This window comes from Corythoichthys intestinalis, chromosome 15 (genome assembly GCF_030265065.1).
Source record: "Corythoichthys intestinalis isolate RoL2023-P3 chromosome 15, ASM3026506v1, whole genome shotgun sequence".
In the NCBI taxonomy this organism is placed as follows: domain Eukaryota; kingdom Metazoa; phylum Chordata; class Actinopteri; order Syngnathiformes; family Syngnathidae; genus Corythoichthys; species Corythoichthys intestinalis.
Genome location: NC_080409.1, coordinates 37,179,194 through 37,197,559, shown reverse-complemented (window position 1 = coordinate 37,197,559; position 18,366 = coordinate 37,179,194). Strand labels below are relative to the sequence as shown.

Genomic DNA, 18,366 nt, shown 5'->3' with positions numbered 1-18,366 from the left:
TCCAGTTAATTTTTCTAACCTTTATTATATAGAATTCATTAAAAGATAAAGCTTAAATCCGTTTGTGATTGTTTAATTGACTAAAAGTATATGATGAAAGCATTTAATGCCTTATCACAAAAAAAAAAAAAAAATATTCACTGATTTTATTTGTCAAAATTTCCACTTTAAAAACACTCCAATATAGTAAGGCAAATCATGATGAACAGTGAAAAATGTTTACAAATTTAATATGTGTGACTCTCGGTTCCACCGCGTCCAAATCCTGCAAGGGAAAAAAAAAAAAAAAAAATCAAAAAAGCAATAAATGTTGAAATTAAAAGGCTAGTGGGCTAAAGTTTAATTACCTTGTGGTCCAAAAAGTGCACTGTAGCAGGGCTTGTGGCAGTACGGCTTGCCTTCATGCTGAAATAAAGCAACGCAATAACAACGACTGGTTAATTAATGGTTTATAGACATCCAATCCATTCGATCGCAGTCAGCCAACCCAGTATGAATCGATTAGAAGCAAGGCCGTAGGTTTGCAAAGGGACAGTAGGGACAAAACACTGCCAACTTTTCAGGAGGCTCAAATTGTCCCCACCAACTTTTAATCACCCTTATTTGCATTAGATAATGTGTTCAGTTATATAGGTCATTTACATTGTCTTCCCATATGTTGTAACGATAGAATTGACCTTACCATTATTAAGTGAGTTATTTTCATTATTTTCAGACTTACATTTACCCCTTTTTCACTTGCTGAATTTGCCATTACACACACACACACACACACACACACACACACACACACACACACGCAACTCTCACAGTACAGAAATATGTTACATGGAAGGGATATTAAAAGTTATTTTCGGCCAGCAGCAAACGTAATTGTTAGAAAACGCACCACTAATTTTGCTACTGAAAGTCCGACCTGCATCACAGTTTAGCATTACCATTACATTAAAGTGTGTGAACTTGCTAACGGAGTAGGAAGCTGCTTAGGAGAAGTGTCCTTCTGTATGTGTTTTCTACTATGTTAACGTTAATTAAACTGAGAAATATAGTGATTTCCGCTCAGCTGTAAGAAATTTAGTGTACCAAGGTTTACCTCCTTATCCCCAGTTGTCATTTTGCTTATGTGGTTTTAATGCAGCCCAAAGGAGCTTTCATTTTTTGTTCAGTTTGGCTGTGCTTGTAGATAAAACAGTAGTGTTTTTTCTGAAAGAAGGCTCCATTTTTATTTATTTTTGTTATTCCCTGACTAAGAAGATTTTTTGTTATTGTTGTATTTAATTTATTTAGACAGACAATTTTGAGTGGTATTAAGACAAATATTATATAAAAATTATTTATTTTTTTGCATTCCTGGATACTTAAGAGATTATTAACAAGTTTAGATTTCTTGTGTATGTTAATGTAATTTGTGCTTAAAACTTCAAATAATGCAATTTAAATTTCCTAATAAAATCCAGACATTTATTTTGAAAGTTTTCAAAAATGTTTGTTTAGTAGTAATTGAAAACAAAGATTTGAATCAAACGGTGTATCACCTGAACCAATACATATGCACTGCAAAAACACACCTCCTTAAAACTGGGGGTAAAAAATAAATAAATAAATAAATTCCTTTGTTTTCAGTGTAAATCTAAGTAAAATCTGTTAGGTTTTGTGTTGGTTACCTCCTACTGTGTCCCTGTGATTGCCCATTGATTTCACCTGTTGAGCCTGCTCCTAGTGTATCCTCCAAGCTGCATCCTCCTGTGCCACCCACCTGCTCCTCGTTGTCTCGTTACCCCTTATCTGTGTGTGTGTATATTAGCTCCCAGTTTCTTTTCACTCCTTGTCGCGACATTTTCAATGTGCATGTCCACGTTCATGTCAGCGTTTTCCCCCAGTTCCTCGTGTTCCTCGTCCTGCTTTGAAAGTAAGTTGATTTGTTAGCCTGATTTCTGTTAAGAGTTTTTGGATCCCCTGGTCGTTTTGTTGGTACTTTGTTTTTTTGTTGGCATTAATGAAAACATTATTGCACCGCTTTTTTTGCCTCACCTCTGTTTCCCTGCACTTGGGTCCACACACCACCTGCCTGCCCGCATTCGCTGACAGAAATTATCTTCAAGTAAATTTTACTCAGATTTCTTGAAATAAGAAAATAGCTCGCTGAAAATAAGTCTGAGTCTACGTTCATACTACAGGTCTTAATGCACAAATCTGATTTTTTTTTCTTGTTTTTCCGACTCGAGTGAAGCATTAACTTGGCGGTCTGAACGTGACAAGTCGCATAGAACTGGACCATTTCAAATCGATCTGGGTCACTTTTGTATGTGGTTCAAATCCGATCTGGGCCACATTTTTCCAGACTGTCGCGGTGGTCTGTACTGTCCAGTCTCTCAAATCAGAATTCATGCAGCAATTACGTCATCAAAAAGCGAGAGAGACGCTACGGTAGTGGTGCAGCTGTGCGTTATTAGCGCCTAGCTTGCCTTGAACACGGCTTTTTAGGAAGGGTCGGACTTGACAACAGTCATTAAAAAAAATGAAAATGGGTTGAGGATAAGCCTGAGAATGATCGGTTTTCTGTCTGCTCCATATAAGCAATATTTCAACATTGCTTACACGGCCGAGAGTCGGGGCAAACTGCGCGTATGTGTGTGTGACATGCACGGACAGTGCATGCATGCTATCAGTCCATATACTTTGAATATAAGCCTAAATTGGGATTATTTATGTCTGTTATTTGTGTCCTCTTTTTAAAAAGCAAAATATGATATATCCCTGGAATGACGGATGACAGCCAGCATGTGTGGTCATTTGTTTTGATGCTTCTGCGCATGCGGGTCGTCTTGCTCAGCGCGTGTCGGACTGCGAATTCGTGCGCATGCGTAATACTTGAATGGTCTCAATGGACAAAGGCAGTCTGAATGGGCACGCCAAAAAAACAGATATGATAACAAATCGGATTTGTGCATTAAGACCTGTAGTATGAACCTAGCCTAACAGACTTATTTTAAGCAAAATGTTTGTATATTTCAACTTTAAAAAACGTGTTTCTCAGAAATGTTCTTAATTCAATAATACAATGAGCTAACGATACCACCAACATATTCATAGTTAGTGTAGGTGTTCAATGTATTTCTTGTTGTTTGTGCTTCTTCTGTCTCTCTCTCCTTCTTTTCTTCTGTTCCCCCATTAACCCTTCCTGTGTGCAGCTTTCTCCTAATAAACGAGGTACATTGAATGATCACAATGGGAGTATGTCATACTCCAATGTGATAGATTAAAACTGTTTTGACCAATCGGGCACTCTGATCTCCATTCTCTGTGTCAAGCAGCTGAACAGGATAGGTTAAAGAAATATAAAAGAAAAATGTTCTTAATTCAAGAATAGATATTGTTCAAAACATTATTTGAAAGCATTTTTTTCTGGATTTAGGTGAAAAATGACTGACTTTTAGGTGTATAGGCTTAATGAAAACAAATGGTAATATTTACTAAAAGTAAGTGGAAGAATCTGACGCATTACTCTGTTAACTAGCCTATAAAACTCAAAACAAGATAAATTATTTGACTAGATTTAAGAAAAAATATTAGATTAAGACGTTATACTGTAAATTTGCAGTGTGAAAGTTAGTATAGGTCAATACAGATTTATTTTGCATCAATCATCAAGCCTGGTACCGTACTGGCCCGAATATAAGACGGCCCTGATTATAAGACGACCTCCTCTTTTTCAAGACTCAAGTTTGAAAAAAGACTTTTTGAACACCAAATTAATTTTTATACAGAAAATAATTACAGTACATCTGAAACAAATGATTATAACAATATATTTGAGAAAAAAAGCATGTTATTTTGCCTCATTCAAATCTTAATATCTGAACATTTAAATATGTAAACTAAAGTGCACTCACATTCGTAAATGAATGGCTTCTGGTTTTTTAAATGTAAATAAACCAATCTATTGCGATAAAACAACAAAATTGCAATAACTGCATGAACCATCAAAGTGAAGTCTAACTGTAACTGTAGTCTTGAAACAAATCTGAAAAAGGAAAAACATTACAATAAAATAATGCAAACTGGTTAAACTTGAGAGTAGCTGAGATCTCTCATGACAGAACCTCGCTTCAATGAAATCTGGCGCCATCTAGCGTCCTGAATGGGTATAACGTTTAGACCGCGAATATAAGACGACCCCCACTTTTTCAGTCTTATTTCAATGCAAAAACACCGTCTTATATTTGGGCCAATACAGTAAATCTAGGCAAATTGGCATTTTTAGACCAGGTTTTGGATTGGTTTGCCCTAAATTTACAGGCTTTATTCTATTTATTTCAATTGCTAGCCCTATCTAATGGGAGAAGAAATCGGTGTGCTCAGTGGAAGGTTGACTGCCACTTGGTATGAGGAAGTATAACAGATCTACAAAGTGTCATTTTACATAATGAAAATAATTTGTGATGCAAGGATGTGACTAGGGTTGGGCATCGTTTGAGTTTGAACAGTTCCGATTCTGATTCCATGTTTCGATACAGATTCTTTTAATCGGCAGGGTAAAAAAATATTGCATAGTTTATATGAATTTCTTAACTTGTAAATGTTAAAATTAGGGGTGTCAAACGATTTAAAATTTTAATCGAGTTAATTACAGCTTAAAAATTAATTAATCGTAATTAATCGCACTTCAAACCATCTATAAAATATGCCATATTTTTCAGTAAATTATTGTTGGAATGGAAAGATGAGACACAAGATGGATATATACATTCAACATACGGTACATAAGTACTGTATTTGTTTATTATAACAATAAATCAACAAGATGGCTTTACCATTATTAACATTCTGTTAAAGCGATCCATGGATAGAAAGACTTGTAGTTCTTAAAAGATAAATGGTAGTACAAGTTAAAGAAATTTTATATTAAAATCCCTCTTAATGTTTTCGTTTAATAAAATTTGTAAAATTTTCAATAAAAAAATTAACTAGTAACCTGCCATTGTTGATGCCAATAATTACTTACACAATGCTCATGGGTGCTGAAGCCTATAAAATCAGTCGCACCCAAGCGCCAGCAGAGGGCGACAAAACTCCGAAAAACACAACAAGTACACATTTCACTATGCTGTCATTTTAATGTTTGAGCGGGGCATGTACGTTAATTGCGTCAAATATTTTAACGTGATTAATTTAAAAAATTAATTACCGCCCGTTAACGCGATAATTTTGACAGCCCTAGTTGAAATGTAAATAAACCAATCCATTGTGATAAAATAACAAAATTGCAATAACTGCATGAACCATCAAAGTGAAGTCTAACTGTAACTGTAACAATAAAATAATGCAAACTGGTTAAACTAGTAGCTGAGATCTGTCATGACAGAACTTGGCTTCAATGATATCTGGCGCCATCTAGCGTCGTAATTGGGGAGAGTAGCTGAGATCTGTCATAACAGAACATCGCTTCAATGATATCTGGCGTCGTCTAGCGTCGTGAATGGGTATAATGTCTAGACCGCGAGAATAAGATGACCACCTTTTTTTTCCAACCTTATTTCAATCCAAAAAACACAGTCTTATATTTGGGCCAATACGGTTATTAGTTATGTTCTTATTGGAGAGAATTGTAGCCCTACCGCCTTTCACCCAATCTGTTTAGTGTTGTTAATGTCCTATCCCCAGCAAAATGTGTACATGCAGGTTATGCTGATATATTGTCCCTACCAACATCGAGACCAAACCTACCTCCTTGATTAGAAGTATATCACCGTCAATAGCAGGGAATGAGTTAACTGTGTTTTGGCATACCTCGGCGTGTGATCCCGACGACAGCACCTTCTTGCACTTTTCACATCTGAGGCACGGTCTGTGCCAATCTTTGCCCAGGGATGACACTTTCTCCGCTGCCAAATAAAAATAGGCAGTGATTTTCATATTTATGGTCACGTGACACCTTTGTTTCTAGGCGGAATTTACAGGAGTTTACTTAATACTGTGCTACCAATGAATAAAAAACAGAGCAGGGAATTTGAAAAGTAGCACAAGTTGTTTGGGCGTAGCGCTGGAATAAATGTGTGCTCAAAGACTCTTTTGTTATCTTGAACAAGCGCCATTTTTCCGTGATGTATCCCGTAAAAATGTGGTGGGAGAGAATGTGTGGAGCAAAATTTGTATCCCTCTTTTGTTATGTTCCATGTTTTTTGTTCCATTCTTGTCTATGTAATGACTATTATTATTAGTTGCACCTGTCCTCGTCAGTCTTTTTCTTATGCAAGCCAATTAGCTTACCCCACTCGTGTCCTGTCCAGGTGGGACCTGTTCTCTCGTCAATTTGTTTGTATAAAGTTTTCCTGTTTCAGTTATGACATTGTCAGATTTTCAAATGTCATTGTCTCTGTTGTTTCATGCCCTTTGTGTGAATTTTCATCTTTAAGTTTTGTTCTCAGTAGCTTTATTTGGATTTTTTAAAAAAACATATTGTTTTAAGATTAAACCTCTTTTTTTGTCTTTAGCTGTTCCTTGGCCGCTCCTTCTTGTTTCCGTGCACTTTGGTCCACCCTGCTACGCCCATAGTTCACCGACCAACAGTGCTGGCACCCCTGCAATTCCGTCAGATAATGCTCAATTTCTCCCAGAAAATGATTGCGATTACAAATGCTTTGGTAGTAATACCTTCATTTATTTTGCTTGCAATGAAAAACCACAAAAGAGAATGGAAAAAAAATAAAATAAATCATTATCATTTTACTCAAAACTCCAAAAATGGGCCGGACAAAAGTATTGGCGCCCTTTGGAAAATCATGTGATGCTTCTCTAATTTGTGTACTTAACAGCCCCTGTTACTTAAATGTGGCACATGTGGTGACAATAACTAAATCGCACTTGTAGCCAGTTAAAATGGATTAAAGTTGACTCAACCTCTGTCCTGTGTCCTTGTGTGTACCACATTGAGCATGGAAAAAAGAAGACCAAAGAACTATCTGAAGACTTGAGAAGCAAAATCATGAGCACGAACAGAGCACAAAAAAATCGGGTCCATTCTGCGGTAAATTGGGGGGCTTGGGATATTATTTCGAGTGATGATGTCCCTCTAAGCCCCTCATTTACTGCAAAATGGTTCCGAATAGATGCCATTCGTTTGTGCTAGTTGTTAGGACACCCCTCTGTTATTGAGAGAGTTGGTACGCTCCATTAGCTGCAGGAGCTAAGCTAAGAAAAAGCTACGAGTGACGTCCCCACTCAAAATTAATATCTCAATTAAAGCATAATACTATATCTACAAAACCGTTGCAGCACAAATGATTAACATCATTTTTTATAAAAATTTGCGTCTGATGGGGGGGCAACTTTGCAGAGGCCCGTAGAGATGGTCACAAAGCACATACAGCAAAGAGTGACGTCTTTTTTATTATTATTATTATTATTTTTTAACTTCTGGGTCATCGTCTTTGCAATTGTCTTGCGAGCCTTTTGTGGTCGTTCTGCGAGCCATTTGCTGTCGTGTTGGGGCAATTGGCGTTCGTGCTTCTGCCAATTTGCAATCGCACTTTAGGAATTAGGGATTGTGTTGTGGCAATTTGCATTCGTGCTGCGAGCCATTTGCTGCCGTGTTGTGGGAATTGGGGTTCGTGCTTTTGTCAATTTGCGATCACGCTTTAGGAATTGGGGATGTGTTGTGGCAGTTTGCATTCGTGTTTTTTTTCTTTTGAAAAGCGTTTGCAATTGGGGTTCGTGCTTTTTCTATTTGCAAAGTGTTTGGACTTTGCATTTCGCCTGACACCTCTCGGCCACCGTACAATTGTCTGTGTGTTGTGCTGAGATTGTGGTGCAGTGTGTTGCAGCACCCCCTGGTGTTGGGTAGATTCGTTTTAGGGCCTGAGCACCAACTGGCGCGAGAGCCCTTTTGGAATGCAAAGGATTATTTTCGCATAGAAAATGAAAATGACCAATTTGGAGGCCTTAACATGTATGAAAACGCACCAAAATTTGCAGATACATGTGCTTTTTCTTAAATTTAGATAATTTTGCAACGTTGCGAAAAAATTTAACAAAATGGCTCAGTGGCGCCCCCTTGAATTTTTCAAAAAGGCCTCTCCTATTATGTTTTTCAACATAGAGCGATGACATTTGAGGAGTTGATACGCTGTGCAAAACTGCTCCTAAAAGTCTCTTGCAACAATATTCCACACTCAACAGGAAATCGGGTATTTTGGATTGAATGTGAATTTTTTTATCGATTTACATGGTGCACATTTGAGACCTTGGTGGCTAGGGAGTTAGTTGGATCCTCCTCAAAATTGGTGAGACTGTTAATGAGACATATGGGATCTTAAGTTGTTAAAATGGTGAGTTTTCATTCACGGGCCTGACCTGGGCGGGGTGCCAAAGTCGGCCATTTTTATGGCGACACTCCATATTCGGTAAATGACTAATAACTCCGATACAAGGTGCAGTCTTTTTCATATCTGCCATGTATGAAAGGTATCCTACCCTGAAACTACTGCATTGAAATATTTACCCATTAGGTCTGGCGCCCACTAGTGGGAACAGGAAACACTCTTTTTTACGAGACAGGCTTCTCCTTTAAGGGAAAAAGATCAATTGACCTCAAATCTGCTTCAGAGGAGCTTTGAGACATGTGTTCAGGTGCCTGATGAAAAATATCAAAGTTTTGTTGAAGCTGAGGACAGCAAACAGGAAAGTGAAAATGACCGTCACCATTTTGTCTCTCTCTTTTAGTTGTACATGTCCAGTTCTTTTCAGTTTGGTCATTGAAGTAACAAGACCTTTTGTAATACTACATTTTAAGGCCCATGTCCACATGTCTCTGTCTGTTGCCTTTAAAGTTGCACCGATAACGATACCAGTATCGGCAGGGGGCGCCAATCTGGCCCGAATTGGTGGTATCGGTATCGACAAGTACCAACATTTAGGGCGCCGATACTATCTACTGGCATTTGAACGCAAATATACTGTCCTCCCCACGTGAGCTTACTTCCCAAATCATTACATCTGGATGTCTGTCTCGAAATGACCACACGAACTTTACACCTTCGTCTTCCATATTACGGATGTACACTACATCGCAAATCCGCGATGTTACGCTGCTCATTTAACATGGTATTCACAAACGATTAGCATCCGTAAGCTAACGCTTGCTATTGTAGCGTCGATGGGATCAGAAAGGTTAAGACCGTGGGAGACTCCGCAAACTCATGATTTCATGATGAACAATGAGTGGCAAATTAAGAGCGCCGTAATTCAAACTCGTCCTGTTTATGAAAGTCGATTGTCATATGTGTTGTGCAGTAATGAGCAGAAGTGACTTCTGTGGCCAGAAAACACTCAAGCGGCGCAGTGCGCACACTAGATATCATCAAATAGCAATCTAGATGTCCTATGTTAGATCCCATGCCAACTCTTGCACACACACACTAGATATCATCAAATAGCAACCTAGATGTCCTACATTAGATCCCATGCCATTAGCTGCGTGAGCCCAGAGCGACGCGTAGTCCATAGATTACATTGATTAAATAGAAACCGCCATGACTGAATGGAAGTTAAGCAGGCCAAATCAACCCATACCAGTGACTATAGATAATGCTGCAAATACTGTTAATTCAGTACATGTTACAGATGGACTCGGACCACAAATAGGATGTTTAAATATAGCTGCCAAGAGAGCTGCAGCAATGTGTGTGACCCACTTTACAAACAGTAAAAATTGTTCTCAGCACTTATATACAAAATTTTTCATCAGATCAGTAAGAAGTAAGCACATAAATATTATGCACTAAAATGCTTGTTTATATGATGGTGCTGTTATTTTTGCTTGTTAGCAACAAAAAACAAATAAAATAAAATAAAATAACAGTTGCATTTTCTGTTTCAGGGCATTAAATGTATTTAATTGTATCGAAAATGGTACCGAACCGTGACTTAACTGTATCGTTGCACCCGTTATACACACACACACATATATACATATGTATTTTTTTTTTTTTTTTGCAAACAGAGTGGTATCGGAATGGTATCGGTATCGGCCGATACTGCACAGCCAGGTATCTGTATCGGTATCGGGCCCAAAAAATGGTATCGGTGCAACACTAGTTGCCATAACGATTCTCTGTTCACCATTAAAAGAAAGCAGATTTTTAATGGAGTTAGGCAGCTTTTAGAGCCACGAAATTTCGCACACTTGGTCGAATTGTCCCAAATGCGCGAAAAATGAGGGTATACAGCAAAAAACTGCGAAAACCGCAAAAAGCGAGGAAATACAGTAAAAATATTTTTTCGCTGTATTCCCCCCTTTTCGCAGTGTTAGTCTGAGTTGCGCCAAACTGCGATGGCCCGTTCAGTCCTGCTTGCAGGCCTAGTTTGTTGTTGTTGTTGTTAAAAATAAATTTAAAAATTGAAAACATTGAAACAAAATAGTGTATTTAACTTTAGGGATTAAACATATATGTTGAAAAAGTTTTTTTTTTTGTTTGACACCTTGCTTTCTACCAGGTCACGTTGGATAAGACGCTACTCGAATGGAAAAGTTAACTGTTGACAGAGGAGGCGTTAACATGGCGCAAAAAATGAATTACAATTTTTTTCTTAACGAAAAGAGCGAAATTTTATAAAATTAAATTCGAGGTCGAAAAAAAAGATGATTATGATAGTTCATAATAGTGCTCAGCGAGGAAAAGTTTTGGACCATGGAGAACTTCAAGCCATATTATTGTTTGTTGTTGCTGTTGAGCTGTCACCGTGCAGAGCGCTGTTGGACATTTGTGTGTAATTTATTTGAGTGTTGTGAAAATCGAGTGTTTAACCGAGGCTTATTGGACCTTTTTAGTTTTCAAATGTGTTTGTGTGTCATTGCGCGGTCTAGCTGTGGGGATTTGCTGTATAATACACGGGCGCTTTTATTTCCAATACAAAAACTCCAACACACACTGTAGGTGAAATAGAACGCTGTCTTTGTTGTAGCCTAGTAGTAGTACGTAAACTGTCCAGCATGCGTTTGTACTGCCATTGTGCACGTCTTGTATGGAGAAAAAGTGTGAGCATGACAAATTTGGATGGAAAAAAACAAAGATCCTCAGCACCCCCTGTTGTGACTTAAAGAGCCACTGTTGTGGTGGCCTGGGTTTGAATCCCACTTGCACTAATACAGTATGTTGCAAATATACTTAAGGTGCTACTTAGATTTTTCTTTTTCCATTTTGATTTTTTGAAGTTTTCCATCAAAATTTGAAAATTCAAGTAAAATTGGCTGATTTCAAATTTCAAGGTACTGTATGTACAGTGGGGCAAATAAGTATTTAGTCAACCACTAATTGTGCAAGTTCTTCCACTTGAAAATATTAGAGAGGCCTGTAATTGTCAACATGGGTAAACCTCAACCACGAGAGACAGAATGTGAAAAAAAACAACTGAAAATCACATTGTTTGATTTTTAAAGAATTTATTTGCAAATCATGGGGGAAAATAAGTATTTGGTCAATAACGAAAGTTCATCTCAATACTTTGTTATGTACCCTTTGTTAGCAATAACGGAGGCCAAACGTTTCCTGTAACTCTCCACAAACTTTTCACGCACTGTTGCTGGTATTTTGGCCCCTTCCTCCATGCAGTTCTCCTCTAAAGCGGTGATGTTTTGGGGCTGTCATTGGGCAACATGGACTTTCAATTCCCTCCACAGATCTCCTATGGGGTTGAGATCTGGAGACTGGCTAGGCCACTCCAGGACCTTGAAATCCTTCTTTCGAAGCCACTCCTTTGTTGCCCTGGTTGTGTGTTTGGGATCATTGTCATGCTGAAAGACCCAGCCATGTCTCATCTTCAATGCCCTTGGTGATGGAAGGAGATTTTCACTCAAAATCTCTCGATACATGGCTCCATTCATTCTTTCCTTTACACAGATCAGTCGTCCTGGTCCCTTTGCAGAAAAACAGCCCCAAAGCATGATGTTTCCACCCCCATGCTTCACAGTGGGCATGGTGTTCTTCTGATGCAATTCAGTATTCTTTCTCCTCCAAACACGAGAACCTGTGTTTCTACCAAAAAGTTCTATTTTGGTTTCATCTGACCATAACACATTCTCCCAGTCCTCTTCTGGATCATCCAAATGCTCTCTAGCGAACCGCAGACGGGCCTGGACGTTTACTGGCTTCAGCAGGGGGACACGTCTTGCAGTGCAGGATTTGAGTCCCTGGCGGCACATTGTGTTACTCATAGTAGCCTTTGTTACTGTGGTCCCAGCTCTCTATAGGTCATTCACTAGGCCCCCCCGTGTGTATCTGGGATTTTTGCTCACTGTTCTTGTTTTTTACGCCACGGGGTGGGATCTTGCATGGAGCCCCAGATCGAGGGAGATTATCAGTAGTCTTGTGTGTCTTCCATTTTCAAATAATTGCTCCCACATTTGATTTCTTTACACCAAGCGTTTTACCTATTGCAGATTCAGTCTTCCCAGCCTTGTGCAGGTCTACCATTTTGTCTCTGGTGTCCTTCGACAGCTCTTTGGTCTTGGCCATCGTGGAATTTGGAGTGTGACTGACTGAAGTTGTGGACAGGTGCCTATTATACCGATAATGAGTTAAAACAGGTGCCATTAATACAGGTAACGAGTGGAGCCTCGTTAGACCTCGTTAGAAGAAGTTAGACCTCTTTGACATCCAGAAATCTTGCTTGTTTGTAGGTGACCAAATACTTATTTTCCACTCTAATTTGGAAATAAATTCTTTAAAAATTAAACAATGTGATTTTCTCGGGGTTTTTCCCACATTCTGTCTCTCATGGTTGAGGTTTACCCATGTTGACAATTACAGGCCTCTCTAATCTTTTCAAGTAGGAGAACTTGCACAATTGGTGGTTGACTAAATACTCATTTGCCCCACTGTATCATGCTTTTTTGTTACAGTGCAGTCCTTTTCCCAATTGAGGGTCTGCGGCATTTGAAAATGAAGCACGGTTATGTCACAACACTGCATCAAGGCCTGTCCCAATCCATTCAAATTCTAAAGATGCTCCAAAGCAGCGTCTCAAATGTATCCCAGGATGCTTTGCTGCTGCAAGAAGTCATCTAATATGGTGTCGCCTACTGGTGACAACCTAAAAATGTAAGTTTTTAAACTTTGTCGATTTTACCGTATGTTTTTTTGGGGGGTTGTTTTTAACTTATTTGAACATTCAACACGCTGAAGCCTGATTAGTTACTGCAAGCCTCCTTTTTCCAATACCCTGGCAATGATGCAGTCCTCCCGAGAGCAAATCCATCTGATTAAATTTGGAATGTTTTGGCATTTTCCTGCTCTGCTGGGCTTGTTCTAGCCTTAAATAACATTCCATACGCACACACAACATTATTATAAAGTGGCAACTATGTAACTGGAGTTCTCTTTGCAACTGCCAAATTGTTCTCACCCTATGTATTAGGTTTCCCCAACAAATGAGGAAGTGATGCATTATTCATGCAAATTTCACAAGTGTCTTTGAAGCACTTTGAGGATATTCTGACCGTTTTTTTTTCTTGTGGTAAATATGGTTTAAAATGGTTGTTACTGTGACTGTGACTGTGACTTTTTATTTTATTTGTAGAAATTCCAAATATCAAATTGTGATATTGTTATATTGTTAGGGTGAGTTATGCTTTAAAAAGAATTGTATTTATTTGTCACTATTATTGAAATTAGGCAATGCTGACCAAAAGGACATTTAAAATATTAGATTTTCCCTAATTTATTGGAAAACCCGTTTTTTTTTTTTATAGATTTTTTTTGCATTAAATAATAATATTAATTATAATCATTATTAATAGAGATGTTGATGCCGATCGATCGGGTCCGATCACGACATTTTCAAAGTATCGGAATCGGCCCAAAAATATCGGCCATGCCTTTTTTAAATATATATATATTTTTTAATTAAATCGTTTTCTAATTGTATTTAACGTTACAGAAATAATATGTTTATATATTTAGTTTAGGCTTAAGATAGGGTTATCAAATTTATCCCGATAACGGCGGTAATAAGTTTTTTTTTTTTTTAAATGTAACGCAATTAATGCATGCGTTGCTCGACCCACTCACACATTGTCGCGCTCAATCTGTAATGGCGCCATTTTACCTATATAAAGAGATAAAAGGCAGCGTAATGTGAGTAGAGTGAATTTTGGCAGCCTTTGGAGCCTTTTTTTAATTGGCTAAAGCCTTACAATCTCTCTCTCTATGATTAGAAATATCATGGGAAGCAATGTGAGGAAGCAACGTAGCAATTGATCTTTATCTTAACACCTTATTTTATTTCCCAACGTAGAGAAGATATATCAATTGGTAGCACTACGCACAGTCATGTTTCCACTTCCCATCATGCATTGGGGCATGGCTACAGTATCAATTACTGAAAGCTCAACAAATACACTAGATGGCAATATTTAGTCACAATATACAAAGTCACAAGTCTTTCTATCCGTGGATCCCTCTCACAGAAAGAATGTTAATAATGTAAACGCCATCTTGAGCATTTATTGTCATAATAAACAAATACAGTACTTATGTACTGTATGTTGAATGTATATATTCGTCCGAGTTTTATTCATTTTTTTCTTAATGCATTGCCAAAATGTATATGATCGGGAAAAATTATCGGGAATGATTGGAATTGAATCGGGAGCAAAAAAAAGCAATCGGATCGTGAAATATCGGGATCGGCAGATACTCAAACTAAAACGATCGGGATCGGATCGGGGGAAAAAAAACATGATCGGAACAACCCTAATTATTAATATACAACGTGCATGTTCTAATTTTGTCTACATTTTGTTGTTCTTTTTTTTTTTTTTTTAACCTTGTTTTTATTGAGTTTTTGTTTTCGGCAATAGCAGTGTGGAGCATCAAACATAACAATACAGTGATCCCTCGTTTTTCGCGGTCAATGGAGACCAGAACCCCCCGCAATAAGTGAAAAAACGCGAAGTAGCGGCACCACCCATAAATTTTTATTTTTTCCCAATGTATTTATTCAGATCATTGGAAAGAGATAGATATAAGAGGTTTTTTTTTTTTTTTTTTTTTTTTTTTAAACTTTTCCCTCAAAGTATAATTAAAAAAACATTTGTGTGTGTGCGTATATATATATATATATATATATATATATATGTTTTAAGCACTTTAAATGTAATAATTATTATAAGTTTTAAACATGTTATTGTCCCACAGAATTATTTTTAAAGAAGAAAAAAAAGTAGATGCCCGATCCATTTAAAAAAAGTAATAAAAAAATAAATGCTTGTCTTTCTTAATTACGTCATTGAGTGTCCACTCAAATCCGCTCCAGCTGCTCACTTATACACAATGAGCTGCAACAGCAACTGTTTAACAAGTTAAACAATGATTGATGCAGAAGGCGCTTTGAAGGTCGAGTCTCTGGCAAGATCAAAGCTTAACCGTCTGTCAATCATCGTTTACTTTAATAAGCAACTCCAGTTCACTCTCTGATGAACAAAGAGCAGGGAGAGGGAGGGGACAGCTCATCTGTATTTAAAAAAAAAAAAAAAAAAAAAAATTTTAAATCTGCAATGGACTGAGGGTGCGAAGTTTGAAGCGAGAAGTAGCGAGGGATCACTTTATGACCAACAGAGATAAAATACATTAAAAAGGAAGGGGGAAAAAAATTAAAAAGGAGAGCCATCCAGGGCTTGTTTATTCAAATATGCGAACAAAGGCATCACAACCTTAAAATTAGAAAAAGTTTCCATTTCTCCCAGTATCTTTTACATTTTTCAGCTGAGTGTCTTAGGGAAAAGGTCATTCGCTCCATGATGTAAATCCCGTGTATTATGTCCATCCATTCAGTGACAGTAGGTGGTGTTTCCTTTAATCACTTTCGAGTTATTGTTTTCTTGCTTGCAGCTTGCAGTATCTGTAGAAGGTACCTGTGTCGTTTTGTAAGCCCAATTGGGATATTACTAAATAAAGTTTAATAACAAAAAAAAATCTGAATAATTCATTGCAGTTTAGATTTACCTTTTTTTTGTTATTGTTTTTTTGTGCATAAAATAATTAATAAAAAGATTGCAATTTTTTGTGTGAATTTTTACCCCAAAAAATGTATTATAGTTTAGATGATTAGCTTTTTTAGTTATACTTTTTGGCATTGAATATTCATATGAAAGGTCACAATTTATGAGTGCACTTGTAATTAATATGGGAATCCTCAAAAGAGTTCAGTAACTAGTTCATTAAAAAAATGAGAATAATTTTGTATATTTCAGCTAATACTTGACTAAACAGAAAAAGAGGTAAGCATGTTTGATTTTCTTTCAGGTGGTGTACAAAGAAAATTAAGATGAGTAACAAACTGAAAATACAAGCATACTATAGGATAAGTAGGGGTTTTTAGGGGGGAGTGGGGGTATTTTTTATCCGAGGCTAAAATCCAACAGTTATCCCAAAGATTTATTTTTTTCTCAAATGAGACATCAGATCTGCTTTAACTGGAATTTTTCAATCTCCTACGAGGCAACAAACATTTTTCAGTCAAGTGTTTTCACTCTTTCTCGCAGTGCCGCATTAAGTTAAGAGAGAGTCAATATATTGTGTGTGTGTTTGTGTCTGCAAGAATTTCCTATTTCCTATTTAGTTGCAGAATATGTTAACGTCTAAAAACACAAGGTTAAAGAATGCAATTCTTACCAAAGTAAACCTCCTTGTTGCAACTTGGACACTTTGGCATGTTGCTGTTAGTCTCCTGATGATTGATGATGAGAATTGATTGATGTGTGTGACACCACCACAAAAATGTCAGCCCGCATGCACACCCGCACCTTTATACTACATACTTTTTTATTTTTTTTTTATTTTGTGGGAGAGGCTTTGGATCTGCTTCTCCTCCTTTTGTTAAAGAGACAGGCTACCTACTGTAGAGTGGTTACTTATGAATTTAATTTTTTACATGTCGACGTTCACAACTCGGGCAGACTGACGTCAAATTATGGGAAACTAAATTTTTGGGTTGGGAATTAAAATGTTGCCCGTTTTTAACGTATGTTGTGCTATTGAAGGCAAGAGACTTCCAATACATTTTGCCTTGGAGGGCTAGTTGCAATCATTCACTGCCATTCTCTCCCAGTCAAAATGAATTGGACGTCTATCAATGTCAATGGCAGCTAATGAGTTAAGAAAGAAATAAAGTTACAGGTAGTCCCCGGGTTACGAATGAGTTCGGTTCCTATGTTGGCGACGTAACCCGAATATCTGCGTGAGTCGGAATTAACGCTTTGGATAAAATAACTATCCAAAAAGTCAAAAAGTATTGCAGTTTCTTTAATGATGCCCTCTGGTGGTAACGTTGGGTGTGGCTGGACTGTCACCTTGGCTTCTATAACTGAGTAGGAGCATAGACTTCATATTATATTGACGGGGCGCCAGGCCGATTAATAGGCGCCCTATCTCCGTCAAAGCTGACCGAGTGGAAACACAGACAGAGCTTTTTACGATGGAAATTCTTGTGAATAAATTTTTAAATCCCTGAATTCTTTATAGATATGGACGTAAAACAGTCTCCATTCTTGGTTAGAAGCAGGAAAAAACGTGCAGTTAGCATTTATTTTACATAAATATGTCCAATGTGCTGCTAGTCTTTAAGCCATTATGGTGCCACCTGATCACCACTAAGAGCTTTTTACGTTGAAAATTCTTGTGAATAAATGCGTAAATCCCTGAATTCTTTATAGATATGGACATAAAACAGTTTATATTCTTTGTTAAAAGAGCAAAGAACCAGGCAGTTAGCATTTATTTTACGTAAATATGTCCGATGTGCTGCTAGTCTTTAAGCCACTGTAGTGCCACCATATCACCACTAAGAGCTTTTTACGTTGAAAATTCTTGTGAATAAATGCGTAAATCCCTGAATTCTTTATAGATATGGACATAAAACAGTTTATATTCTTTGTTAAAAGAGCAAAGAACCAGGCAGTTAGCATTTATTTTACGTAAATATGTCCGATGTGCTGCTAGTCTTTAAGCCACTGTAGTGCCACCATATCACCACTAAAAGCTTTTTACGTTGAAAATTCTTGTGAATAAATGCTTAAATCCCTGAATTCTTTATGGATATGGACGTAAGATAGTCTCGATTCTTGGTTAAAGGCAAAAAAAAAAAAAAAAAAAAAACGGCAGTTAGCATTTATTTTACGTATATGTGTCGAATGTGTTGCTAGTCTTTAAGCCACTGTGGCGCTGCCTTATCACCATAAAGAGCTGTTTACATTGAAAATTCTTGTGAATAAATGCTTAATTTCCTGAATTATTTATAGATATGAACATAAAACAGTCTCGGTTCTTCATTAATAGAGCAAATAACCGGGCAGTTAGCATATATTTCACC

At 37.4% G+C, this 18,366-nt stretch overlaps 1 protein-coding gene across 1 annotated transcript; it reads right to left on the bottom strand.

Moving 5' to 3' along the window:
- crip1 (cysteine-rich protein 1) lies at positions 1 to 16,803 on the bottom strand. The gene is made up of 4 exons (XM_057858704.1): positions 16,671 to 16,803; positions 5,791 to 5,885; positions 348 to 405; positions 1 to 265 (listed from the first exon to the last, which is right to left on the bottom strand). The coding sequence occupies exons 1-4, from the start codon at positions 16,708 to 16,710 to the stop codon at positions 228 to 230; spliced, it is 231 nt and encodes a 76-aa protein (XP_057714687.1). The 5' UTR covers positions 16,711 to 16,803; the 3' UTR covers positions 1 to 227.
- Between the last annotated feature and the right edge of the window lie 1,563 nt (positions 16,804 to 18,366).

What these genes read in the sequence shown, in the direction of transcription:
- crip1 (XM_057858704.1), bottom strand. Translation starts at nt 16,710, where the DNA reads ATGCCAAAGTGTCCAAGTTGCAACAAGGAGGTTTACTTTG. An exon ending in CAACAAGGAGGTTTACTTTG is followed by an intron (nt 5,886 to 16,670) that starts GTAAGAATTGCA and finishes TTTATTTGGCAG; the next exon opens with CGGAGAAAGTGTCATCCCTG. An exon ending in CGTCGGGATCACACGCCGAG is followed by an intron (nt 406 to 5,790) that starts GTATGCCAAAAC and finishes GCTTTATTTCAG; the next exon opens with CATGAAGGCAAGCCGTACTG.